The sequence below is a fragment of the Caloenas nicobarica genome, chromosome 2 (assembly GCF_036013445.1).
Source record: "Caloenas nicobarica isolate bCalNic1 chromosome 2, bCalNic1.hap1, whole genome shotgun sequence".
NCBI classification, from domain to species: Eukaryota; Metazoa; Chordata; class Aves; order Columbiformes; family Columbidae; genus Caloenas; species Caloenas nicobarica.
Genome location: NC_088246.1, coordinates 164,810,965 through 164,836,961, shown reverse-complemented (window position 1 = coordinate 164,836,961; position 25,997 = coordinate 164,810,965). Strand labels below are relative to the sequence as shown.

At 56.7% G+C, this 25,997-nt stretch overlaps 2 protein-coding genes across 2 annotated transcripts; both read left to right on the top strand.

Moving 5' to 3' along the window:
• Positions 1-2,114: 2,114 nt before the first annotated feature.
• ZFTRAF1 (zinc finger TRAF-type containing 1) lies at positions 2,115-13,078 on the top strand. The gene is made up of 4 exons (XM_065629249.1): positions 2,115-2,502; positions 6,370-6,608; positions 7,729-7,940; positions 10,113-13,078. The coding sequence occupies exons 1-4, from the start codon at positions 2,173-2,175 to the stop codon at positions 10,502-10,504; spliced, it is 1,173 nt and encodes a 390-aa protein (XP_065485321.1). The 5' UTR covers positions 2,115-2,172; the 3' UTR covers positions 10,505-13,078.
• A 4,478-nt stretch (positions 13,079-17,556) lies between these two features.
• On the top strand, positions 17,557-25,954 carry PPP1R16A (protein phosphatase 1 regulatory subunit 16A). Its single transcript, XM_065628308.1, has 11 exons — positions 17,557-17,617; positions 19,459-20,096; positions 20,398-20,468; positions 20,659-20,804; positions 20,909-21,012; positions 23,288-23,412; positions 24,322-24,447; positions 24,528-24,603; positions 24,723-24,852; positions 24,940-25,060; positions 25,146-25,954. Exons 2-11 carry the CDS (start codon positions 19,847-19,849, stop codon positions 25,419-25,421), a joined length of 1,425 nt encoding a protein of 474 aa, XP_065484380.1. The 5' UTR covers positions 17,557-17,617; positions 19,459-19,846; the 3' UTR covers positions 25,422-25,954.
• Positions 25,955-25,997: the final 43 nt, after the last annotated feature.

The following is a 25,997-nucleotide window of genomic DNA, read 5'->3' as shown; positions in this document are numbered from 1 at the left end:
GTGTCTGTGGGGTGCTGGGGGGCACCGGTCCATACTGGTCCGTACTGTGACATACTGGGCCATACTGGGCCATACTGGTTGCACTGGTTCGTACTGGTCCGTACTAGTCCACAGTGGTCCATATTGGGCTTTACTGGGCTGTACTGGTCCATACTGGGCTGTACTGGTCCATACTGGGCTGTACTGGTCGCACTGGTCCATACTGGGCTGCACTGGGCCACACTGGTCCGTACTGGGCCATGCTGGTCCGTACTGGTCGCACCGCTCGCATTGGGCTGCACTAGGCCATACTGGGCCGCACTGGTCCACACTGGTCTGTACTGGTCTGTGCTGGTCGCACTGGTCTGCACTGGTCACACTGGCCCGTACTGGTCTGCACTGGTCCGCACTGGTTCTTACTGGTCGCACTGGTCTGTACTGGCCGCACTGGTCCGCTCTGGTCGCGCTGGTCAGTACTGGCCCGTACTGGTCCGCACTGGTTCGCACTGGCCTGCACTGGTCGCACTGGCCCGTAGCGGTCTGCCCTGGTTGCACTGGTCCACACTGGTCTGTACTGAACGCACTGGTCTGCACTGGTTGCACTGGTCCACACTGGTCTGTACTGGTCCCTACTGGTTGCACTGGCCCGTACTGGTTACACTGGTCAGTACTGGTCTGTACTGGCTGCACTGGTTTTTACTGGTCTGCACTGGTTTTTACTGGTCCGTACTGGCTGCACTGGTTGCACTGGTCCGTACTGGTTTTTACTGGTCCGCACTGGTTTTTACTGGTCCGTACTGGTCCATACTGGCCGCACTGGTTGCACTGGTCTGCACTGGTTTTTACTGGTCCGTACCGGTCCGTACTGGCCGCACTGGTTTTTACTGGTCCGTACCAGTCCATACTGGCCGCACTGTTTTTTACTGGTCCGCACTGGTTTTTACTGGTCCGTGCTGGTCCACACTGGCTGCACTGGTTTTTACTGGTCCGCACTGGTTTTTACTGGTCCGTACTGGCCGCACTGGTTTTTACTGGTCCGCGCTGGTTTTTACTGGTCCGTACTGGCCGCACTGGTTTTTACTGGTCCGCACTGGTTTTTACTGGTCCGCACTGGTCCGTACTGGCCGCACTGGTTTTTACTGGTCCGTGCTGGTTTTTACTGGTCCGTGCTGGTCTGTACTGGCCGCACTGGTTTTTACTGGTCCGCACTGGTTTTTACTGGTCCGTGCTGGTCCGTACTGGCCGCACTGGTTTTTACTGGTCCTCACTGGTTTTACCTGGTCCTCACTGGTTTTTACTGGTCCGCACTGGTTTTTACTGGTCCGCACTGGTCCGCCCTGGTTTTTACTGGTCCGCACTGGTTTTTACTGGTCCGTACTGGCCGCACTGGTTTTTAATGGTCCGCACTGGTTTTTACTGGTCCGCACTGGTTTTTACTGGTCCGTGCTGGTCCGTACTGGCCGCACTGGTTTTTACTGGTCCTCACTGGTTTTTACTGGCCCGCACTGTTTTTTACTGGTCCGTGCTGGTCCGTACTGGCCGCACTGGTTTTTACTGGTCCTCACTGGTTTTTACTGGCCCGCACTGGTTTTTACTGGCCCGCACTGGTTTTTACTGGTCCATGCTGGTCCGTACTGGCCGCACTGGTTTTTACTGGCCCGCACTGGTTTTTACTGGTCCGTGCTGGTCCGTACTGGCCGCACTGGTTTTTACTGGTCCTCACTGGTTTTTACTGGTCCGTGCTGGTCCGTACTGGCCGCACTGGTTTTTACTGGTCCTCACTGGTTTTTACTGGCCCGCACTGGTTTTTACTGGTCCGTGCTGGTCCGTACTGGCCGCACTGGGGAGCGCACCCGCCCCCCGGGAGCTCCCCGCCACAGGCCCCGCCCCCTCGGGTTTCCCCTCTCCCATTGGTCCGTTCGCCGTGACGTCACCCGAGCCCCGCCCCTCCAGCTCCCCGCGCCGGGGGGGCGCGGATGGCGCTGGCGTTGAAGTTTGCGACTCCAGGCCCCACGGGGGGGGGGCGTGGCGCCTGCGTCGGGCGTGACCTCTGATTGGCCACCTCACCCCCGGGCACCGCCTCCCGCGGGCGGCGATTGGCCGTGACCCTGCCGGGCCGGGAGGGCGGGGTCGGGGGGAGGGCGGCCAAGATGGCGGCGGTGGCGGGGTGAGGCGGCGGCGGCGGCGGCGGCGATGATGATGATGTCCGGGGCGGAGGATCGTGAGGCCGGCGGGGGCCCGGCCGCCCCCTCCGCTGCCCTCCCCGGCCCCACAGCTGCAACGGGCGGCCCGGGCGAGGCGGGCGGCGGCGCCGAGGAGGCGGGTTCGCTGCTCGGCCCGGCCCGGCCTCACGCTGAGGCGGGAACCGACCCCGACGCGCCGCCCAAGAAACGCTTGAGGGCGGCGGGAACGGGGGCGGGTGGGCCCGAGGGGGCGGCGGGCAGCGTGAAGCTGGAGGAGCGGCTCTACTCCGTGCTGTGCTGCACCGTCTGCCTCGACCTGCCCAAGGCCTCGGTCTACCAGGTACGGCCGGGCCCCCCCCCCCGCCCTGGGGCCTCCCCGGCGGCCACCGACCCCCCCCCGGGCCGGCCCCGCTTCCTCATCGGCCACCGACACCCCCCTTGTTGTCCCCATCCAGCTCTCCGTGTCCCCACCCCCCAGCAGTGACACCACCCGGGGCTTTTTACCCTGCCCCCCCAGGACTCCTTGTCCCCTCCCTGGTGCTCAGTGACACCCCCAGCTCCTTGTGTCCCTCTCCCATCAGCCAGAGCCCCCCCGGAGCCTCCTTGTCTCCTCATCGGCCACCAACCTCCCCCTTGTTGTCCCCACCCCCCAGCAGTGGCACCCTCGGGGCTTTTTAGCCTCCTGCCCAGGGCTCCTTGTCCCCTGTCCCCTCTCTGGTGCTCAGTGACACCCCCAGCTCCTTCCCCCCCCCATCAGTCTCAGCCCCCTCAGGGGCTCCTTGTGCCCCTCTCAGGGCTTCTTGTCCCCCCCACCACTGCTCAGCGACACCCCCAGCTCCTTGTGTCCCCCCCCCATCAGTCACAGCCCCCTCAGGGGCTCCTTGTGCCATCCCAGGCCACCTTGTGTCCCCCCCCCCCATTAATCACAGCCCCCCTGGGGCCTCCTTGTGCCCTCCCCAGGGTTCCTTGTCCCCTGTGTCCCCCCCCCACGCTACTCAGTGACATCCCCAGCTCCTTGTGTCCCCCCGCATCAGTCACAGCCCCCTCAGGGCCTCCTTGTCCCCTCATCGGCCACCAACCCCCCCTTGTTGTCCTTATCCAGCTCTCTGTGTCCCCCCCCCCATCAGTGACACCCCCTGGGGCTTCTCGTCCCCTGTCCTTCCACCCCCTATTCAGTGACACTCCCACCTCCTTGTGTCCCCCCGCATCAGTCTCAGCCCCCCCGGGCTGCCTTGTGCCCCCCCCAGGGCTCCTTGTCCCCCATCCTTGACCCTTGTCCCCCCGACCTCAGTCGCAGCTCCCCCAGAGCTCCTTGTCCCCTGTGTCATGTCCCCTCCCACTGTTCAGTGACACCCCCAGCTTCTTGTGTCCCCCCCATCAATCACATCCCCCTCAGGGCCTCCTTGTCCCCTCATCGGCCACCAGCCCCTCCTTGTTGTCCCCATCCAACTCTCCGTGTCCCCACCCCCCAGCAGTGGCAGCCCTGGGGCTTCTTATCCCCCTCTGCCCCCCCAGGGCTCCTTGTCCCCTCCCTGGTGCTCAGTGACACCCCCAGCTCCTCGTGTTCCCCACCCCAACAATCACAGTTCCTTCAGGGGCTCCTCGTGCCCCCCCACCAGGGCTCCTTGTCCCCTGTCCCCTCCCTGGTGCTCACTGACACCCCCAGCTCCTTGTCCCACCCCCCCCCTCCATCATTCACAGCCCCCTCAGGGGCTCCTTGTGCTCCCCCAGGGCTCCTTGTCCTCCATCCTTGACCATTGTTCCCCCCACCTCAGTCTCAGCCCCGCCAGGGCTCCTTGTCCCCTCTGTTGTGTCCCCCCGTGTTGCTCAGTGACACCCCCAGCTCCTTGTGTCCCCCCCCGCCAAAAAATCACAGGTCCCTCAGGGCCTCCTTGTGCCCCTCAGAGCCCTTTGTCCCCCGTTTCCCCCACACTGCTCAGTGACACCCCCACCTCCTTGTGTCCCCCCGCATTAATCACAGCCCCCCTGGGGCCTCCATGTGCCCGCCCCCATCAGTCACGCCCCCCCTGGAGCCTCCTTGTCCCCTCATTGACCACCAACCCCCCCTTGTTGTCCCCAGCCAGTTCTCCATGTCCCCACCCCCACCAGTGACACCCCTGGGGCTTTTTGCCCCCCCTCCGGAGCCCCTTGTCTCCTGTACCCCCGCACTGCTCAGTGACACCCCCACCTCCTTGTGTCCCCCCCCATCATTCACAGCTCCCTCAGGGGCTCCTTGTGCCCCCCTAGGCCCCCTTGTCCCGCATATTTGACCCTTGTCCCCCCCACCTCAGTCACAGCCCCGCCCAGGGCTCCTTGTCCCCTTGTCCCCCCGCTACTGCTCAGTGACACCCCCAGCTCCTTGTGTCCCCCTCCCATCAGTCACAGGCCCCTGGGGCCTCTGTGCCCCCCCCCCCCAATCATTGATATCAGCTTGTCCCCCCCATCACCCAACGAGATCCTCCCCAGTCACCTTCAGTCCCCCCAAAAAAGGGGACATCCCCCCCCCATCAGTCCCTGTCACCCCCTGGGGGCCACTGACCCCCACCCAGTCCCCTCAGGCACCCACCGCACTGGGTGCTCCCCAAGACCCCCCCGTCACTGCTCAATGGGGGGATTCAGGTTCCCCCTCCCCCCCTCATCTGGGGACCTTAGGGTCCCGTCCCCCTTTTAGGGACCCCAGGGTCCCCCCAACACCCCATTTGGGGACTTTAGGGTCCCATCCCCCTTTAGGGACCCCAATATCCCCCCTCGCCACCTCTTAGGGCTCCAGATACCCCCTGACCCCCCGCACTGTCACCAACCCCCCCCGGAATGATTTTGGTGGCCCGGACGCAAAGGTCGTCGTGTTGGTGACTTTGCCGATGGTGGCAGCAGAGCTGGGGGGTCCCGTCCTCCCCCCTGGTTTTTTTGGGGGGGGGATCATTTTGGGGAGGGGATCCCTTTGTTGGTGACATTTAAGAGCATTAAAGCCGCGCCGGGTGAGAGATCCCCAACCGATCTGGCACCGGCGCTCGCCAAACCGGCTCCGCATGCCAGGCCGGACAGACGGACGCACTGTGTCCTTCCTCCTAGCCTCCTCATCCTCACCGCCCCCTGTTTAATTAGACCTGACGAAGCCTTTGCCGGGGATGTAATTAAACCCGCGGTGCCGGCACCTTCCCACCCTCCAGCGCGTTCGTCGTCGGAGCCGAAGCGCTAACGAGCGGCTGTAATTACACGCCGAGGAGGAGCCGGGAGCGCTCGGCCGGATCCAGAACCGGTGTTTTTGGTGACGAGGATTTTCAGTGGGGGGCGGATTTTCAACCGGACACGTCCCGGAGTCGACGCGGTAATTTTGGAACCGTCGCCGTGTGCTGGTGTTGCCGGTTTAACGCCCGACAGGAGGGAAAACCCGCAAAGTTTTGGAGCGGGAACAATGGACGTAGTGGCTCAGCAGATCCGGCGCTAATCCTGGCACGGCCTCTCCCAGCCCGGTGGAGGATTAAAACTCATCCCGGCGCCATCTAACGAGCTCCTGGTCGTCCCGCCGGCGGGAATCTGGCTGGAATTTTGAGGAGGAATCCCCACGATGTGCTGAAACTCGTCCCGGAGGCGACAGCGAATTCTCACCGGATTTAGGGAAGGATTTTCATGAAGCCGCCGGCGGGAGCTTCCCTGTCTGTTGGGAACGACCGTGTGTCCCTTGGCCGGTCCCTGTGGTCACCAGAGGTGGAGAAACACCCGGCGCAGCTCCCGGTGGATCCGGTGCCACCGTCACCCGCTTTACCGGTTTTTTTCCAGGACACCCATAGCAATGGCCGCGGCTCCTCCGTCCTCCCCGGGCATCACTTTTGGCAAATCCCAGAATTCCGGCGCTGGATCTTTGCTCTTTCCCTCTGTTTTCCAGGACAGATGGATGACATTGTCATAAATGTGTTAAAACTGATTTTTTTTCCCCTAAACCCAGCGATTTTTGGGACGCGCGCGGCACATTCCGGCCTTGGCGATCCTGTGGATCTGGTGCGTGGGGGAGACTTTTTCCCCCTTATTTTTGTGCAATTCGCCGCACTCAGGGGTGGCTCCATTGCCCTCCCCAGCTGCTTTTGCCGCCCGGCGCGTGTTTTTGGGTTGGCAAAGCGTCTTTTTCCGCCTCCGACGCATCCAAATTCCCTTTGCGTGACTCGGTTTCCCCCCCAGCGCGAGGCTGATGTTTTATTTCTCCCCCCAGTGCACCAACGGGCACCTGATGTGTGCCGGCTGCTTCATCCACCTCCTGGCGGACGCGCGGCTCAAGGAGGAACAGGCCACGTGCCCCAACTGCCGCTGTGAGATCAGCAAGAGCCTGTGCTGCCGCAATCTGGCCGTGGAGAAAGCCGTGAGCGAGCTGCCCTCCGAGTGCGCTTTCTGCACCCAGCAGTTCCCCCGTTCCCTCCTGGAGCGCCACCAAAAAGAGGAGTGCCAGGACAGGTAACCGGCGCCCCAAACCCAAAGAGCATTTAGCACCATGTCCCAAAGCCTTTGGTGCCGTGTCCCGTGTCATTCTGACACTATGTCCCGCATCGTTTTGTCGCCGTGTCCCGTGTCATTTTATCACTGTGTCCCCCATCATTCTGACGCCGTGTCCTGCATTGTTCTGACACCGTGTCCCCCATTATTTTGTCGCCATATTCTCCCATCATTCTTATGTTGTGTCCCCCATCATTTTGACACCATGTCCCATGTCATTTTATCACCGTGTCCCTCATCGTTCTGAGGCTGTGTCCCTCATTATTCTGACACTGTGTCCTGCATCATTTTGACGCCATGTCCCGCGTCATTCCAATGCCGTATCCCGCATCGTTCTGATGTTGTGTCTCCCATCATTTTGACACCATGTCCCGTGTCATTTTATCACCGTGTCCCACATTGTTCTGACGCCGTGTCCCGCATCATTTTGACACCATGTCCCATGTCATTTTATCGCCGTATCCCGCATTGTTCTGACGCCGTGTCCCACATCATTTTGACATCATTTCCCCTGTCATTCTGACGCCATATCCCCCATCATTTTGACACCACGTCCTGTGTCATTTCATCACCGCGTCCCCCATTGTTTTGACACCACGTCCCCATCCTTTTGTCACCATGTCCCCCGTCATTCCGGCGCTGTGTCCCCCATCGTCCTGACGCCGTGTCCCCCATCCTGCCTTGTATCAGCAATAGTGTGGCCAGCGGGACTGGAGAAGCAATTGTGCTGCTGGGGAGGCTGAACCTTGAATCTTGTGTTCAGTTTTGGGCCCTTCATTGTAAGAAGCGCCTTGAGGTGCTGGAGCGAGTTCAGAGAAAGGAACGGAGCTGGCGAGGGGCTGGAGACGCAAGCTGAGGTTGGAAATTTGGGATAATTTCTTCCCCAAAGGGCTGTTGGGCATTGGAACAGGGCAGTGGTGGAGTCACCATCCCTGGAGGGGTTTAAAAGGCGTTTAGACAAGGTTTTTAAGGACACCGTTTAGTCCCAGACTTAGTTAATGGTTGGACTGGATGATTTTGAGCGTCTCTTCCACCTGAAATGATTCTCCGATTCTAAATCCGCCTTTTTCCCCCTCCGCAGGGTGACCCAGTGCAAATACAAGCGGATCGGCTGCCCCTGGCAAGGTCCCTTCCACGAATTGACGGTGCACGAGGCTGAGTGCACCCACCCCACCAAAACCGGCAACGAGCTCATGGAGATTTTAGATGAGATGGACCAAACGAGGAAAAAAGAAATGCAGCTTTACAACAGCATCTTCAGCCTCCTCAGCTTTGAGAAGATCGGCTACACAGGTAACGGCGCTCGGGGCGGCACCGGCGCCGCCAAAACCCCGGTTTTATCTCGGGCGGGATCCGTTTGGTAGCGGCAAAGAGTTTAAAAGTGTTTGAGAGTTGAAAATCGAACTGTAAATGATGTTCCGGGGGAGCGCTGGCATCTTCTCGCCGCTCTGGCTTTGCTGGTGACGGGTGCGAAAAGCCCCGGTGATGCCGCACAGGTAGGTAAGCCGGGTTTTATTTGGGTGTATCCATGTTAAAACCGGGTTTAGGACCGGTTTTGGCTTTAAACACCGTCTGGACCGTGTCACCGGGGTTTGTGCCGCCCCTTGGATCCCAATAAACGGTGCTTGGCCACCCGAACCGCATCCGTCTGTCTGTCCTGGACGCCGGGAAAGCCTTTCGGCAGCTGCCAACCTCCTGACACCCCAAATCTCCCCATTTAGGGGTATTCTCCCCATTTTTGGGAGTGTTTTCCAGCACTCTGCTCCCCTCTGACCCAAATCTCCCCGTTTTTGGGTGTTTTGCACAGGTTTGCTCTTCCCCAACCCCTTATCTCTCCATTTTGGGGGGTGTTTTGTCCATTTTTGAGGGTGTTTTCCAAGCTCTCTGCCCCTCTCTGACCTCAAATCTCCTCATTTTCGGGTGTGTTCTCCCCATTTTTTGGGTGCGTTTTCTGCATTTTTGGGGTGCATTTCCCAGTTTTCTGCCCCTCCCTGACCCAAATCCCCCCGTTTTTGGGTGTGTTCTCCCCATTTTTCGGTGTCTTCTCCCCATTTTTGGATGTGTTTCCCAGACCCCTTCTCCTTCCCATCCCAAATCTCCCCATTTTTGGGTGTGTTCTCCCCATTTTTGGGGTTGTTTTCCAGCTCTCTGCCCCTCTCCGACTCCAAATCTCCCCATTTTTGGGGTGCATTTTCCCATTTTCTGCCCCTCCCTGACCCCGAATCTCACCATTTTTGGATGTGCTTTCCAGCACTCTCTCCCTTCTACCCAAATCCCCCCATTTTCGGGTGTGTTCTCCCCATTTTCGGGTGTGTTCTCCCCATTTTTGGGGTTGTTCCCCAGCTCTCTGCCCCTCTCTGACCCCAAATCTCCCCATTTTTGGGTGTGATCTCCCCATTTTTGGGGTGCATTTTCCCATTTTCTGCCCCTCTCTGACCCCAAATCTCCCCATTTTTGAATGTACTTCCCAGCACTCTGCTCCTCCATCCCCAAAACCCCAATTTTTGGGAGTGTTTTCCCCATTTTTAGGTGTCTTCTCCCCATTTTTGAATGTTTCCCAGAGCTCTGCTCCCTCCTGACCCAATTCTCCCCATTTTTGGGTGTGTTCTCCCTATTTCTGGGGTTGTTTCCCAGCTCTCTGCCCCACTCCGACCCCAAATCTCCCTATTTTTGAGTGTGTCCTCCCCATTTTTGGGGTGCATTTTCTCATTTTCCGCCCCCCCTTGCCCCAAATCTCACCATTTTTGGATGTGCTTCCCAGCACTCTGCTCCCCCATCCCCAAATCCCCCCATTTTTGGGTGTCTTCTCCCCATTTTTAGGTGTCTTCTCCCCATTTTTGGATGTATTTTCCCAGAGCTCTGCTATCCCCTGACCCCAAATCTCCCCATTTTTGAGTGTGTCCTGCCCATTTTTGGGGTGCATTTTCCGCCCCTCTCTGACCCCAAATCTCCCCATTTTTGGATGTACTTCCCAGCACTCTGCTCCTCCATCCCCAAAACCCCCATTTTTGGGTGTGTTCTCCCCATTTTTAGGTGTCTTCTCCCCATTTTTGAATGTGTTTCCCAGAGCTCTGCTATCCCCTGACCCAATTCTCCCCATTTTTGGGTGTGTTCTCCCCATTTTTGGGGTTGTTTCCCAGCTCTCTGCCCCTCTCCGACCCCAAATCTCCCCATTTTTGGGGTGTGTTCTTCCCATTTTTGGGGTGCATTTTCTCATTTTCCGCCCCCCCTTGCCCCAAATCTCACCATTTTTGGATGTGCTTCCCAGCACTCTGCTCCCCCATCCCCAAATCCCCCCATTTTTGGGTGTCTTCTCCCCATTTTTGGATGTGTTTCCCAGAGCTCTGCTCCCTCCTGACCCAATTCTCCCCATTTTTGGGAGTGTTCTCCCCATTTTTGGCGTACATTTCGCAGCTCTCTCCCCCTCCCCGACCCAAATTCTCCCCCTTTTTCCCCGCTCCCCAGAGGTCCAGTTCCGGCCGTACCGCACCGACGACTTCATCACCCGCCTGTACTATGAGACGCCGCGGCTGACGGTGCTGAACCAGACGTGGGTGCTCAAGGCGCGCGTCAACGACTCGGAGCGCAACCCCAACCTCTCCTGCAAGCGCACCCTCTCCTTCCAGCTCCTGCTCAAGAGCAAGGTCAACGCACCGCTGGAATGTTCCTTCCTGCTGCTCGAGGGGCCCTACGATGACGTCAAGATCCGCCCCGTCATCTACCGCTTCGTCTTCAGCAATGAGAGCGCCGAGAGTGACTACCTGGCGCTGCCCATCCGTGACTCAGTGGAGTGCAACAAGCTGCTGGCGGCCAAGAACATCAACCTGCGCCTCTTCCTCTTCCAGAGCCAGAAATAGAGCTGAAAAAAACCCAAGAAAACCGATGAAATCGTCATTGACTGGTGGCTCTTGCTCTTGCCAGGGCCAGGAATGAAATGAATAAACCATTGACTGGCAGCCGGAGCCAGAAATCAAACCGATAAACCATTGACCGGCAGACAGAGCCCGAAATCGAACCAATAAACCATCGGCCGGTGCCTCTTCCTATTCTAGAGCCAGAAATATAATCCAGGAAACCAATAAAATCATCATCAACTGGTGACTCCTCTTCTTGCCAGAGCCAGAAATGAAATGAATAAACCATCAACTGTTGGATCTGCCTCTTCCAGAGCAAGAAATAAAACCAATAAAACCAAGAAAATCGTCATTGACTGGTGGCTCTTGCTCTTGCCAGAGCCAGGAATGAAATGGATAAACCATTGACCAGCAGCCAGAGCTGGAAATCAAACCAATAAACCATTGACCGGTGCCTCTTCCAGAGCCAGAAATAAAGCCGAGAAAACCAAGAAAACCAATGAAATCGTCATTGACTGGTGGCTCTTGCTCTTGCCAGGGCCAGGAATGAAATGAATAAACCATTGACTGGCAGCCGGAGCCAGAAATCAAACCGATAAACCATTGACCGGCAGACAGAACCTGAAATCGAACCAATAAACCATTGGCCGGCACCTCTTTCTCTTCCAGAGCCAGAAATATAATCCAGGAAACCAATAAAATTGTCATCAACTGGTGGCTCTTCTTGCCAGAGCCAGAAATGAAATGGGTAAACCATTGACCAGCAGCCAGAGCTGGAAATCAAACCAATAAACCATTGACGGCTGCCTTTTCCAGAGCCAGAAATAAAGCCAAGAAAACCAAGAAAACCGATTAAATCGTCATAGACTGGTGGCTCTTGCTCTTGCCAGAGCGAGAAATGAAAGAAATAAACCATCAGCCGTTGGATCTTCCTCTTCCAGAGCAAGAAATAAAACCCCAAAACCCAGGAAAACCAATAAAATCATCATCAATCGGTGGCTCTTCTTGCCAGAGCCAGAATTGAAATGGATAAACCATTGACCAGCAGCCAGAGCTGGAAATCAAACCAATAAACCATTGACCGGTGCCTCTTCCAGAGCAGAAATAAAGCCAAAAATACCCAAGAAAATCATAATTGACCAGTGGCTCTTGCTCTTGCCAGGGCCGGGAGTGAAATGAATAAACCATTGACTGGCAGCTGGAGCCAGAAATCAAACTAATAAACCATTGACCGCAGACAGAACCCGAAATCGAACCAATAAACCATCAGCTGGTGCCTCTTTCTCTCCTAGAGCCAGAAATAAAACCGAAAAAACCCAAGAAAACCAATAAAATTGTCATTGACTGGTGGCTCTTCCTCTTGCCAAAGCCAGAAATGAAATGAATGAACCATCAACCGTTGGATCTGCCTCTTCCAGAGCAAGAAATAAAACCCCAAAACCCAAGAAAACCAAGAACATCATCGACTGGTGGCTCTTCCTCTTCCAGAAATGAAATAAACCCAAGAAAACCAACCAGAGCCAGAAATAAAGTCAAAAAACCGTCAACCGGTGGCTCCTCCTCTTCCGGAACCCAAAATAAACCATTGACCAACAAAACCCATCGTTGAGTGGCGGCTCTTCCTCTTCTAGAGGCGGAAATAAAAGAAATAAAACCGTAAATTGGCGCATTTTCCTCTTCCAGAGACAGAAATAAATGAAATAAACCAAATAAAATCATCGACTGGGGGCTTGGAGGCAAAAATAAAATTAATAAAACCATCAACCGGCGGTTCTTCCTCATCCACAGGCAGAAACAAAATGAATCAAAGCATAAATGGGTGGATTTTCCTCTTCCGAAGACAGAAATAAACCCGATAGACCAAATAAAACCATTGACTGGCGGCTCAGAGGCAAAAATAAAATTAATAAAACCATTGACCGGCGGCAAAAATAAAAGAAAGAAAACAGTAAATTGGTGGATTTTCCTCTTCCGGAGACAGAAATAATTGAAATAAACCCAATAAAATAATCGACCGAGGGCTCAGAGGCAAAAATAAAATTAATAAAACCATCAACTGGAGGCAGAAATAAAAGAAATAAACCCGGAAATTGGCCGTTTTTCCTCTTCTGGAGACAGAAATAACCCAGTAAAACCATTGACCGATGGCTCGGAGGCAAAAATAAAAATAAAAATATCGACTGGTGGCTCAGAGGCAAAAATAAAATTAATAGAACCATTGACCGGAGGTAGAAATAAAAGAAATAAACCCATAAATTGGCCGATTTTCCTCTTCTGGAGACAGAAATAACCCAATAAAACCATCGACTGGTGGCTCGGAGGCAAAAATAAAATTAATAAAAACATCGCCCGGCGGCTTTTCCTCTTCCGGAGATGCAAATAATTAAAAAAAAAAACAACTCGGAAAAAAAAAAACCACCAAAAAAATCACGACGAAAATCCCGCGTCCCTCCCCCCCCATTGCGCCCGCGCGGGTTTGAAACGGCGAAAATCCGGGAAAATGGGAATTGTTGGGGGGGGGACGCGGCCTGGGGCGGTTTTACTGTGAGAATAAAGGAAATGGGAGTTTTCCAAGAATTTTCTGGGGTGGCCTGAGGTTGGTGTGACCCCCCCGGGGGGGTTTAGCCCAAATTCGGGGGGTTTTAACCCAAACTGGAGGGGTTAGAAACCAAACTGGAGGGTTTTGTTGAATTAATTTGGAGAATTTGGGGGTTTTAAGCCCAATTTGGAGGTGTTTGAAGCAAAATTTGAGGGTTTTTAACAAAATTTCAGGGTTCAGAACCAAATTTGAGGGTTTAAAACTAAAATTTGAGTGGTTTTTTTAAAACAAGTTTGGAGAGGTTTTTAAAAGCAAAATTGGAGTGGTTTTTAAAACCGAAATTTGAGTGGATTTTTTAAACCGGAATCTGAGTAGCAGTTTTTAACTAAGTTTGCGAGGTTTCTTTTTAACAAAAATTGGAGGGGTTTTTAACCAAAATTTGAATTTTTTTTTTTAACCAAAATTTGAGTATGTTTTAAAATCAAAATGTGAGTGTTTTAAAACCAAAATTAGAGTTTTTAACCAGGATCTGTGGAGCAGTTTTTAACTAAATTTTAGAGGGTTTTTAAAACCAAAACTTGAGTGATTTTTAAAACCAGATTTGAATGTTTTTAACCGAAATTTGAGTGTTTTAAAACCAAAATTTCAGTGGTTTTTACCCTAAGTTTGAGGCACAGTTCTTAACTAAATTTGAGAGTTTTTTAAAACCTAAATTTGAGGGATTTTAAAAATCAAAATCTGAGGATTTTTTAACCAAAATCGGAGGGGGTTTAAACCAAATTGGAGGATTTTAAACCAAAATTTGCATGTTTTTTAACCAGAATCTGAGCAGAAGTTCTTAACTAAATTTGAGGGGTTTTTAAAACCAAAATGTGGGTGTTATTTAAAACCAGATTTAAGAGGTTTATTTTTAACCAAAATGTGAGAGTTTTCTTAACATAAATTCGAGGGGGTTTTAACCAAAATTTTGGTGGTTTTTAACTGAAATTTGAGGAGCAGTTTTTAACTAAATTTGAGAGGGTTTTTTTAAAACCAAAATGTGTTTTTTAAAACCAGATTTGAGAGGTTTCTTGAAACCAAAATTTGAGATTTTTTAACCAATATTTGAGGGGGTTTATAACAAAACTCAGGAGCGATTTTTAACTAAATTTGAGAGAGTTTTAAACCAAAATTTGAGGGGTTTTTAAAACCAGATTTGAGAGGGTTTTTTAGCCAAAATTTGAGGATTTAAACCCACACTTGTTGAAGTCTTTAAACCAAAATTTGAGGGTTTTCGTAACAAAAATTTGAGGTGTTTTTAACCAAAAGTAAGGAGCCGTTTTTAACTAAATTTGAGAGGTTTTTTTAAAACCAAAATTTCAGTGTCCATTAAAACCAGAGTTGAGAGTGGGTTTTTTTAACCAAGATTTGAGGATTTAACCAAAATGTTAGGATTTTCTAACTAAGTTTGAGGCTTTTCTTAACTGAAATTTGAGTGCTTTTAAACCAAAATGTGAGGGATTTTTAAGCAGAAGCGAAGAGTGGTTTTTAACTAAATTTTTTTAATCCAAAATTTGAGGGCTTTTAAACCAAAACTAAGGACCGTCTTTTAACTAAATTTGAGGAGGTTTTAAACCAAAATTTGAGGGTTTTTAAAAAACAGATTTGACAGGGTTTTTTAACAAAAATTTTAGGATTTTTAAACTGAAATTTGAGGGCTTTAAACCAAAATTTGAGGGTTTTCTTAGCCAAAAATTGAGTGGTTTTTAACCAAAATGTGAGGGATTTTCAACCAAAACTGAGGAGTGTGTTTTGACTAAATTCAGGGGGTTTTAAAACCAAAATTTGATTGTTTTTTAAAACGAGATTTGAGAGGGGTTTTTTTAAACTAAAATTTGAGGATTTCACTGAAATTTGAGGGGGTTTTAAACCAAAATTGAGAGTTTTTGTAACCAAAGTTTGAGGTGTTTTTAACCAAAATTTGAGAGGTTTCTAATCAAAACAGTAGTGGTTTTTAACCAAATTCGAGGGGTTTTATAAACAAAATTTGAGGGTTTTTTTAAACCAGAATTTGAGGAATTTTTTAAACACAAAATTTGAGTTGTTTTTTAACCAAGTGTGAGGGTTTTCTTAACTAAAACACGAGTGGTTTTTAACCAAAATTTAAGGGGTTTTTTACCAAAACTGAGGAGCCATTTTAAACTAAATTTGAGGGGATTTTAAAACCAAAATTTGAGTGGTTTTTTTAACACCAGATTTGAGAAGTGTTGGGGGTTTTTTAACTAACATTTGAGGATTTAACTGAAATTTGAGGGGTTTTAAAACCAAAATTTGAAGGTTTTTAAAACCAAATTTCATTTTTTTAATACGAAATTTGAGGGCATTTTTTAACAAAAATATGTGGTGTGCTTTGGTTTGGTTTTTTTTTTCCCAACCAGAACTTGAGGGTTTTTTTAACAAGAATTTCAGGGATTTTAAACAAGATTTGAGGAGTTTTTTAAACCAAATTTAAAGGGGGGTTAATAAATTTTTTAAAACAAATTTGAGGGCTTTTCCAACCAAAATTTGAGAATTCGAGGGTGTTTTTTTCACTGTTTTTTGGTGCAATTAGAAGGGCCAACGAGCTCCCGGCTCGTTAATTAATCAGTTGTTAATGAACCAATTTTAGAGCCTGAGAATAATTTTTAATGCATTAAATTAAATTGGGGGGGGGGGAGCGTCACCCCCGTCCTCCCAGTTTGGGGAGATCCTGAGACTGGGAGCACTGGGAGCCGCCACTCTGGTCCCCCCGCTAATTAGTTCTGCAGTAATTAGTGATGGGGGGGCAACTGGGGGCTGCTGCTGGGGAAACTGGGGGTACGGGGATTGGTGTATGGGGGATATGGGTTACTGGGGATACTGGGAGGTGCTGGGCTGGATATAAGGGGGATACTGGGGGCACTGGACTGGGGGTTACTGGGGAAACTGGACTGGGGGTTACTGGGGAAACTGAGGAAACTGAACTGGGGATTGCTGGGGAAACTGGGGAAACTGAACTGGGGGTTACTGGGGAAACTGGGGGAGGGGGTTACTGGGGAAACTGGGGAAACTGAACTAGGGGTTACTGGGGCAACTGGGGCAACTGGACTGGGGGTTACTGGGGAAACTGAACTGGGGATTGCTGGGGAAACCGGGGGCACAGGGCTGGAGGTTACTGGGGAAACTGGGAGTTACTGGGCTGGATGTAAGGAGGATTACTGGAGATAACTGGGGTGGGGATACTGGGGGCACTGGGCCAGGGGTTACTGGGGATACTGGGAGGCACTGAGCTGGGGATTACGGGGGGCACTGGGAATGGTATGTGGGGGATACTGGGGATTACTGGAGAAACTGGGATGCAGTGGGCTGGGTGTTGCTGGGGATACTGGGGGCACTGAGCTGGAGGTTACTGGGGATACTGGGAAGCACTGGGCTGGGGGTTACTGGGGATACTGGGAGGCTTTGGGGGAATACTGGGGGGACTGGAGAGCCCTGGGCTGCAGGGTCGTATGCAGGGGTACTGGGAGCACTGGGTGGGGGTACTGGGAGAAACTGGGTGGGGAGTACGGGGAGAATTGGGAGACACTGAGTGGGAGTTACTGGGAGTACTGGGATGTACTGGGTGGGAGTACTGGGAGGCACTGGGTGGGGGTTACTGGGAGGTACTGGGTGGGGGTTACTGGGAGTACTGGGATGTACTGGGTGGGGGTTACTGGGAGCACTGCGAGGTACTGGGTGGGGGTTACTGGGAGTACTGGGATGTACTGGGTGTGGGTTACTGGGAGTACTGGGAGTACTGGGAGTACTGGGTAGGGATACTGGGACTACTGGGAGGCACTGGGCAGGGGATACTGGGAGCTGTTGAGATGCACCGGGGTTACTGGGAGCACCAGTGGGGCTGAACTGGGGGTACTGGGAGCCGCTGGAGCGCACTGGGGAGTACTGGGAGCTACTGGTGGGGACAGGGTTTGGGGACGAGGGGTGGGGACACGGGGCAGGGGGTGGGGACATGGGACAAGGGTGGGGACATGGGACAAGGGTGGGGACACGGGGCAGGGGGTGGGGACATGGAACAGGGGGTGGGGACAGGGACTGGGGACATGGGACAAGGGTGGGGACAGGGGGTGGGATCAGGATTTGGGGACATAGGGCAGGGGTGGGGACAAAGGACAGGGGGCGGGGACACGGGACAGGGGGCGGGGACATGGAACAGGGGGTGGGGACAGGGACTGGGGACACGGGCCAGGGGGTGTGGCCAGGGCTGGAGGCCATGGGGCAGGAAGTGGCGCTGGGGACGACCCCAACCCCGCCGGGGGACACTGACCCCGGTGACCCCATGACATTCCCCGCCCCTCCCGCCAGGGGGCGCCGCCCACTCACACCCCCGCCGCCATCTTGGGAGTGGCCGCTCCCGCCACTCCCCCCATGGCGCCCAAACCCCGCCTCCCCCTTCCTGCCCGAAGCCCCGCCCACTTCCGGCGTCCCCGGAAGCGTGCCCGGTTGCCATGGCGATGGGCGGCGCGGCCCCGCCCCCGGGAGCGGCAGCGCTTCGGGCAGGGCCGCGGCCCCAGCACCGGCAGGTACGGGCGGGATGGGGACACGGCGGGGACGCGGCGGGGTGGTGACCTCGGGGGTGGCCGCTCGGGGGTGTGGGGGACCCCTGGGGACAGGGACTGGGCCGGGGGGGCCCCTCCGGGCAGCCCCAGCCGGGCAGGGGCGGCGCTTGGGGACAAGGGGGGGGGGCCGGGAGGCCTGTGGGGTCACCTGGGGACAGACACCCCCGGACTTGGGGACATGGGTGTCACTATGGGACAGACCCACCCGGACATGGGGGTCCCTTGGGGGCAGACCCCCCTGAGCTTGGTGACATGAGGGTCCCTTCGGGGAGGACCCTGGGAACAGATCCCCAGGGCTTGGGGACATTGGGGTCCCCTCAAGTGTCCCTTGGGGACAGACCCCCCCAGGGCTTGGGGACATGGGGGTCCTCTGAGGGGAGACCCTGGGTACAGATCCTCAGGGCTTGGGGACATGGGGGTCGCCTTGGGGGTCCCTTAGGGACAACCCCCCCCAGGGCTTGGGGACATGGATGTCCCCTTGAATATCCCTTGGGGACAAACCACCTCAGGGCTTGGTGACATGATGGTCCCTTCGGGGAGGACCCTGGGAACAGATCCTCAGGGCTTGGGGACATGGGGGTCCCCTCAAGTGTCCCTTGGGGACAGACCCCCCCCAGATCTTGGTGACATGGGGGTCCCCTCGAATGTCGCTTAGGGGCAAACCCCCCCAGGTCTTGGTGACATGGGTGTCTCCTCAAATGTCCCTTGGGGTCAGAACCCACTGGGGCTTGGGGACATGGGGGTCCCCTTGGGGGCCCCTTAGGGACAAGGTTCCCCCCAGGGCTTGGGGACATGGGGATCCCCTTGAATGTCGCTTAGGGACAGACCCCCCCAGCTCTTGGTGACATGGGGGTCTCCTCGAATGTCCCTTGGGGACAGAACCCACTGGGGCCTGGGGACATGGGGTTCTCCCAGGTGTCCCCTCAGGACAGACCTCCCTTAAGTTTTGGCGACATGAGGGTCCCCTCACGTGTCCCCTGGGGACAGCCCCCCCTTTCTTGTGTCCCTTTCTTGTCCCCTCGGGTGACATATCAACAAACTGCGAGTGTCCCCTTGGGTGTCCCCTGCTGACACCCCCCCAGGCCTTGGGGACACGGGGGTGTCCCCAGCACCGTCCCCACCGTCACGGAAATGCTCGCCCATCAATTATTCAAGCGTTCGGTTCTTTTTAAGCAGGTGGAAACAAATTTGAAAGTGTAATGGCCGCGCCGCTTAACGAAGGAGCAGCCAACGAGCGCCGGAATTTACATTTTTTGGGGGCGATTTTGGGGTGGACTCGGTGAAATGAAATCCCAGACGGACGCCGGATTCTGGGCAGATTTACGCCGGGATTAAGCCACCGGGAATTCGGGAATTTTTTTTTTTTTTTTTTAAATTTTATGATTTTCCTGCCGGACTTTGCTCCGGTGAAACCGTCGGCGGGAGGGAGGGAGGGAAGGAACCGGCTGCCGGTGCTGCCGGCTCTGCCGGAATCCGCCCGTTCCCGCCCTGCCCGGCGGGCGATGCCGGCGTCGGGCGCGGCCGTCGCTCCCGGTTTCACCGGTACGAAAACACCATGATCCACTCTCCCCGCCGCACATTTTGGTGTTTTTTTTTTTTTTCCCCGCCGAGGCTCCGTTTTCACCGGGGTGACCCCTCAAGGTGACGGTTGCGCCATTGGCGACGCCGCGGGGAATTTCCCCACCATTCGGTTTTGTGGGTTAATCCCGGATTAAGGAGCAGAAACGGCCAAACCGGCGCTGGGTTGGTTGAACCTCTCCCCGCTTTTTAACCGTTTTAAACATTTCTCCCCCGTTTTGCTGCAGGAGCTTCGTCCTGAGGTCCCTTCGCTGCCATCTCGGTGACACCGAATGACCGGTGAACGGTGGTCGAGCAGAAGTTCGCCGGGATAATTAAGCAGCAAACAAGGGTTTGGCGTCAGACCGCAGCGCCAAGCGGCTCCGTCACGAAACGCCGGTGAACTCAGGACCCTCCTGCGCCTTTGGGTGCTAAAAAAGCGGCACGCGGAGGGTTGGGACATGATCCTGAAGTGCCGATCGGCGGCACCGGAGCCGGCGGTGAAGCCGCGGGGAAGCGTCACCACCCAGGGCTGAGCCGAACCCCCCGGCGCAGGGTGATGGTTCTGGAGGAGCCGGCGGCTCCGCACCCCGTTCCCGCTGCCGTCGGCCCCCGTGCCGGCCCCGCCGCGGCGCCATGGCCGAGCACGCGGAGCTGCTGGCTGAGATGGCGGCGGTGGCGCGGCTCAGCACGCCCGAACGCCTCAAACACGCCCAAAAACGCCGGGCCCAGCAGCTGAAGAAATGGGCTCAGCTGGAGAAGGAGCCGCCGGCGGCAGCCGAGAGGAGGAGGACGAGGAGGAAGAGCGGCGGCCGCGCCAGGACCGTGACGTTTCCCGACAGCGTCCGGCTGCTGGAGGCGGCCGCCCGGCGCGACGCCGAGGAAGGTGATGGTGACGCCGATGGAACTGCCAACCCCTCAAACCCCATATCCCGTTATTTTGGGACGTAAATCCCAATTTCCCGTCTAAATATCCTCAAAAATTGCGCATGGCCGGTGTCGGTAAATCCGGCACACGGTGTCCCCACCCAGGATGGTTTTACTGGCGCAGCGGGACTTTGAACGTGGCGGTTCCAAAGTCCCGGTCAAAGTGCCAGCGCCACCGGGATGCTCCCGACGCAGCCTGCGGATCCCGCTTAAAATCCTTAAAATCCTTTTTTTTTGGTGTTTTTTTTAATTCTCCGCAGTCCGGCAGTTCCTGCAAAGCGGCGTCAGCCCCGATCTCTGCAACGAGGACGGTCTCACCGCGCTGCACCAGGTATGGCTGTGACCGTAACGGTGGCTCCGGCTTTTCCGCAGTAACCGGCTCCGTTCGGTGACACCGGGGTGAAGCGTCGCATCCCCGTGACATACGGGAGACACGCGGTGACGCCTCCGCGGTGTCCAAACCCATCGCGGGGAGATTTTTGGCACACACCGTCGCCCCCGCTTTCTGTCCCCGCACCCAGTGCTGCATCGACGACTTCGGCGACGTGGTGACGACGCTGCTGGATGCCGGCGCCGACGTCAACGCACGGGACAGCGAGCTCTGGACGCCGCTCCACGCCGCCGCCACCTGCGGCCACCTCCGCCTGGTCCAGCAGCTCATCCAATGGTAAAACCGCGCCGGGGTTGGGGACACGGCGGCGTTGGGGACACGCCGGGGTCGGGGACGTGGCCGCCGCGGTGCCGTGACGCTCGTCGTTGTCACCGAAACAGCGGCGCCGACCTCCTCGCCGTCAACTCGGACGGCAACATGCCCTACGACCTGTGCGAGGACGAGGTGACGCTCGACTGCATCGAGACGGCCATGGCGGAGCAGGGTGAGCGCGTTTTTGGGGGGAATTTAGCGTTCTGCTCAACGGGATTCAGATTTCTCCAAGAGAAATGCAAATTAAGAGTTGGGTGGCGGGTTTAGGATTTATTGCATTGGGGGAATCCGCCAAGCAAACACTGCTGAGCTGAACCCTCCGGATTCTTCTCTCCCCAATAACCATTCACTCCGGACTCTCTATTTTAAAGCTCCGAAGCAAAACTTTGCGGGGAGGCCTGTGCCTGTTCGCTAAATCAAACTTTCAGAATTCTTCTCTCCCTGATAACCACTCACTTCGGACTCTGTATTTTAAAGCTCCGAAGCAAAACTTTGAGGGGAGGCCTGTTCCCGTTCACAAAATCAAACTTTCAGGTGTTCTCTCCCTTATAACCCGTTCAGGATTCTTCTCTCCCTGATAACCGTTCACTTCGGACTCTGTATTTTAAAGTTCTAAAGCCAAACTTTGAGGGGAGGCCTGTGCCCGTTCGCCAAATCAAACTTTGAGGATTTTTCCCTCCCCGATAACCGTGTGCAGAGCAGAATTTCAGGAGACAAATTCTCAGAAAACCAAAAAATTTAATGGAGTAGAATAGCAGGAGGGCTGGCTCGAGCTGCGTACCTGCGCAGAGGCCCAACCCAAGCATAGAAAACCGTATTTTATGTCTTACATCTTTATATCTTTACGGACCATTCACACCGTGATTCAGCCCAATGACAACATTTTGCTTTGGGGGGTTCTTGCTTCTCCTTTTCCCTGACCCCGCCTGTGCTTTTGTTGAGCTGTAGACATCGTTCGTAGCCTTGCAGGTGCTGTTGAGTCCGAATAAATCCTTTTCTTCTCCCGCCAGGGATGGGGGGATCCCGTTCTGAGCCCCACACCCCCCCAGGGACCTGAGAACCCCCCCGAGGGCCCCAGTGACCCCCTGGGACCCAAGAACCCCCCCAGACCCAGTGACCCCCCCAAGGGACCCAGTGACCCCCCAGGGCCTCAGTGACCCCCCCCCCAGACCCAGTGACCCCCTCAGGGACCCAAGAACCCCCCAGGGTCCCAATAACCCCCCAAGGCCTCAGTGACCCCTCCAAGGACCCCAAGAACTCCCCCCAGACCCAGTGACCCCCCAAGGGCCCCAAGAACCACCCCCAGACCCAATGACCCCCCCAATGACCCAAGAACCCCCCCAGACCCAGTGACCCCCCCCAAGGACCCCAAGAACTCCCCCCAGATCCAGTGACCCCCCAAGGGCCCCAAGAACCACCCCAGGGAGCCAGTGACACCCCCCAGAGCACCAGTGACCCCCCCAGGGCCCCAGGAACCTCCCCCAGACCCAGTGACCCCCACAAGGGTCCCAAGAACCACCCCACAGAGCCAGTGCCCCCCCCAAGGACCCCAAGAATCCCCCCAGACCCAGTGACCCCTCCAGTGACCAAAGGACCACCCCACAGACCCAGTGACCCCCCCAGGGCCCCAGGAACTCCCCCCAGACCCAATGACCCCCCCAGTGACCCAAGAACCCCCCACAGACCCAGTGACCCCCCACAGACCCAGCGACCCCCCCCAAGGGCCCCAGGAACCCCCCCCAGACCCAGTGACCCCCCCCAGGGCCCCAAGAACCACCCCACAGACCCAGTGACCCCCCCCAAGGACCCCAAGAACCCCCCCAGACCCAGTGACCTCCCCAGGGCCCCAAGAACCACCCCAGGGACCCAGTGACACCCCCCAGAGCACCAGTGACCCCCCCAGGGCCCCAGGAACCCCCCCAGACCCAGTGACCCCCCCAAGGACCCCAAGAACCCCCAGACCCAGTGACCCCCCCAGGGCCCCATTAACCCCCCCCAGACCCAGTGACCCCCCCAAGGGCCCCAAGAACCCCCCAGGGACCCAGTGACTCGTGATATTTGGTGTGCGTTTATTACACTAAACAATGAATATTAAGCTTAAATTGGGCTCATCCACTGACCTGTTAAGAAAACCATCCCCGTCCCGGCTTATTTAGCAGCGAGAGCTCAAAGCAGCTCATCCGACTATCGTATTTATAGAATAAAGTAGTTAAATTACACGCAGTAGGAAAAATAAGCACGAGAGTCCTGCGCCCACACGTTATCGGGGTTCGGGTGCCGCTTGGGTTCCCTAAAAGGCAAGTTTTTGGGGTGGCTGCGGCTCGGGCCTTTCCCTCCCGCGGGGCCTGAACCGAACTGCTCTGGTTTGGCTGGGGAGGGGGTCAGCGCATCCCCCACGTCCCCTTGGCCACCTCGGTGTCCCCTTGGCCACCTCGGTGTCCCCGCAGGCATCACGCAGGAGAAGATCGAGGCCGCCCGCGCCGCCACCGAGCGCGAGATGCTGCGGGAGATCCGGCGCTTGGTGCGGGCGGGAGGCGACCTGGACGCGCCGCGGGGACACGGCGCCACTTTGGTAGGACGCGGTGACGCCGGGGAGGGGGTTGGTGACCTCAAACGGCACCGAGCGGCCGCCAAACTGCAGCACCCGCCCGGCGCGGGGTGGGGACGGGGAACCCGGGACCCTGGGGGGTGGCACCGGGGACCCCCCGACCTGCTCTGGCTCACGGCTCCGGCCGAGAAGCGCCGGTGCTGTAAGGTGATGTGAGCACCCGTGGGTGGCCCCCCCGGCACCCAAACCCCATTGGGGGCATCAGTTCCTCCCTGGCAGCACCCAAATGGCCAGGGGCACCCACACCCCTCTGGGGGCACCCAAATGGCCTGGGGGGCACCCATACCCCCCTGGGGGCATCAGATCCCCTCTGAGGGCACCCAAATAGCCTGGGGGGCACCCAAAAGGCCTGGGGGCACCCAAATGCTTGGGGGCACCCAAACCCCTGTGGGGGCACCCAAATGGCCTGGGGGGCACTCATACCCCCTGAAGGCACCCAAATGGCTAGGGGACCACCCACACCCCCTTGGGGGCTCCTAAACCCCCCATGGGGGCACCCAAAGGCCTGGGGGCACCCAAGTGCTCAGGGGCACCTAAATGGCCCAGGGGGCACCCAAATGCTTGGGGGCACCTAAACCCCCACCTGGGGGCACCCAAAAGGCCTGAGGGGCACCCGCACCCCTCTGGAGGCATCAGATCCCCCCTGGGGGGACCCAAATCACCTGGGGGGCACCCAAATTCTTGGGGGCACCCAAACCCCTCTGGGGGCACCTAAATAGCCTGGGGGGCACCCAACCCCGCCGAGGGCACCCAAATGGCTCGTGGGGACACGGCGCCACTTTGGTCGGGTACGATGGCACCGCGGGGCGGTGACAATGTCCCCCCCGCCCCGAGCCGTCCCCAACCCTGTCACCTCTCCCGCCTCCCCGGCAGCTCCACATCGCGGCGGCCAACGGTTACGCCGAGGCGGCCGAGCTGCTGCTGGAGCACCGGGCCGGCGTCGCCGCGCGGGACCAGGACGGGTGGCAGCCGCTCCACGCCGCCGCGTGTTGGGGACAGGTGGGTGACACCGGGACGGGTGGCGCCTCGTGCCGGACCGGCCCCATCGCCGCCGCTCACGGTCCCTCCGCCCCGTCCAGGTGCCGCTGCTGGAGCTGCTGGTGGCTCACGGCGCCGACCTCAACGCCAAATCGCTGCTGGACGAGACGCCTTTGGGTGAGTTTTGTGATGTTTTAGGGGGTGTTTTATCACCGCGAGACGTTTTTTTCGGTGACTTGGGGGGTTATTTATCACCGCGAGACGTTTCCTCGGTGACGCCGCTGTCCCCGCCGCAGACGTTTGCGGCGACGACGAGGTTCGCGCCAAACTCTTGGAACTGAAGCACAAACACGCTGCCGTCATGAAATCCCACGACAAAACCAAATCGCTGCTCCAGCGCCGCACGTCCAGCGCCGGCAGCCGCGGGTAAACCCTCCCCGGCGTCACCGGTACCGCAAGGGGGGGTCGGGGTGTCCTCGTCCCCTCTTAACCCCCCCGAAACGTCCCCGGCAGGAAGGTCGTTCGCCGCGCCAGCCTCTCGGAGCGCACCAGCCTTTACCGCAAGGAGCAGCAGCGCGAAGCCATCGTGTGGCAACGCGCCGAGCGTCGCGACAGCGAGGACGACGAGCGGCACGTGAGTCGCTGGCGCCGCAGTCGAGCGTCCCCGTTCCCCATCCCGGCGTCGCCGTCACCGCGTCCCCCTCGTTTTCCCCCGGCAGGACCCCCCGCCGCAGAGCAACGGCACGGCCACCAAACCCGAGCGCGGCGCCGGCGACGCCGAGAAAACCTCCCACACCTTGGCCGACCTCAAACGGCACCGAGCGGCCGCCAAACTGCAGCACCCGCCCGGCGCGGGGGGGACGGGGAACCCGGGACCCCCCACCACCCCGGTCCCGGCAGCGGGGGGTGACACCGGGGACCCCCCCCTGCTCCGGCTCACGGCTCCGGCTGAGGAGTCGCCGGCTGAGAAGCGCCGGTGCTGTATGGTGATGTGAGCACCCGTGGGTGGCCCCCCCAGCGCCCAAACCCACCCTGGGGGCATCAAACCCGCCCCTGGGGGCACCCAAATGGCCTGGGGGGCACCCACACCCCCCTGGGGACACCAGTTCCCCCCTGGGGGCAACCAAATGGCCTGGGGGGCACCCACACCCTCATGGGGGCACCCAAATGATCTGGGGGGCACCCAAACTGCCCTGGGGGCACCCAAATGGTCTGGGGGGCACCCACACCCCCTGGGGGGCACCCAAATGGCCTGGGGGGCACCCACACCCCCTGGGGGCGTCCAGATGGCCCAGGGGGCACCCAAATGCTCGGGGCCACCTAAACCGCCTCCCCGGGGGCACCCAAATGGCCTGGGGGGGCTCCCACACCCCCCAGGATGCACCCAACCCCCCCCAGCGGCACCCAAATGGCCTGGGGTGGGGGCACCCAAACCCCCTATGGGGTCACCCAACCGCCCCCTGCTGGGCGACTTTTGCCTCTTTCTGGACTCTTTTTACCACCCCCCCAAAAAAAAAAACCAACCAAACAAACCAAAACTCGAACCTGGGGTTTTAGTTTTAGTTTTATTT

Coding starts and splice junctions, on each gene's coding strand:
- PPP1R16A (XM_065628308.1), top strand. CDS start 19,847: ATGGCCGAGCACGCGGAGCTGCTGGCTGAGATGGCGGCGGTGGCGCGG. Junction 20,097..20,397: donor CCGGCGCGACGCCGAGGAAG/GTGATGGTGACG, acceptor AATTCTCCGCAG/TCCGGCAGTTCCTGCAAAGC. Junction 20,805..20,908: donor GTCCAGCAGCTCATCCAATG/GTAAAACCGCGC, acceptor TCACCGAAACAG/CGGCGCCGACCTCCTCGCCG.
- ZFTRAF1 (XM_065629249.1), top strand. CDS start 2,173: ATGATGATGATGTCCGGGGCGGAGGATCGTGAGGCCGGCGGGGGCCCG. Junction 6,609..7,728: donor AAAGAGGAGTGCCAGGACAG/GTAACCGGCGCC, acceptor CCCCCTCCGCAG/GGTGACCCAGTGCAAATACA. Junction 7,941..10,112: donor TGAGAAGATCGGCTACACAG/GTAACGGCGCTC, acceptor CCCGCTCCCCAG/AGGTCCAGTTCCGGCCGTAC.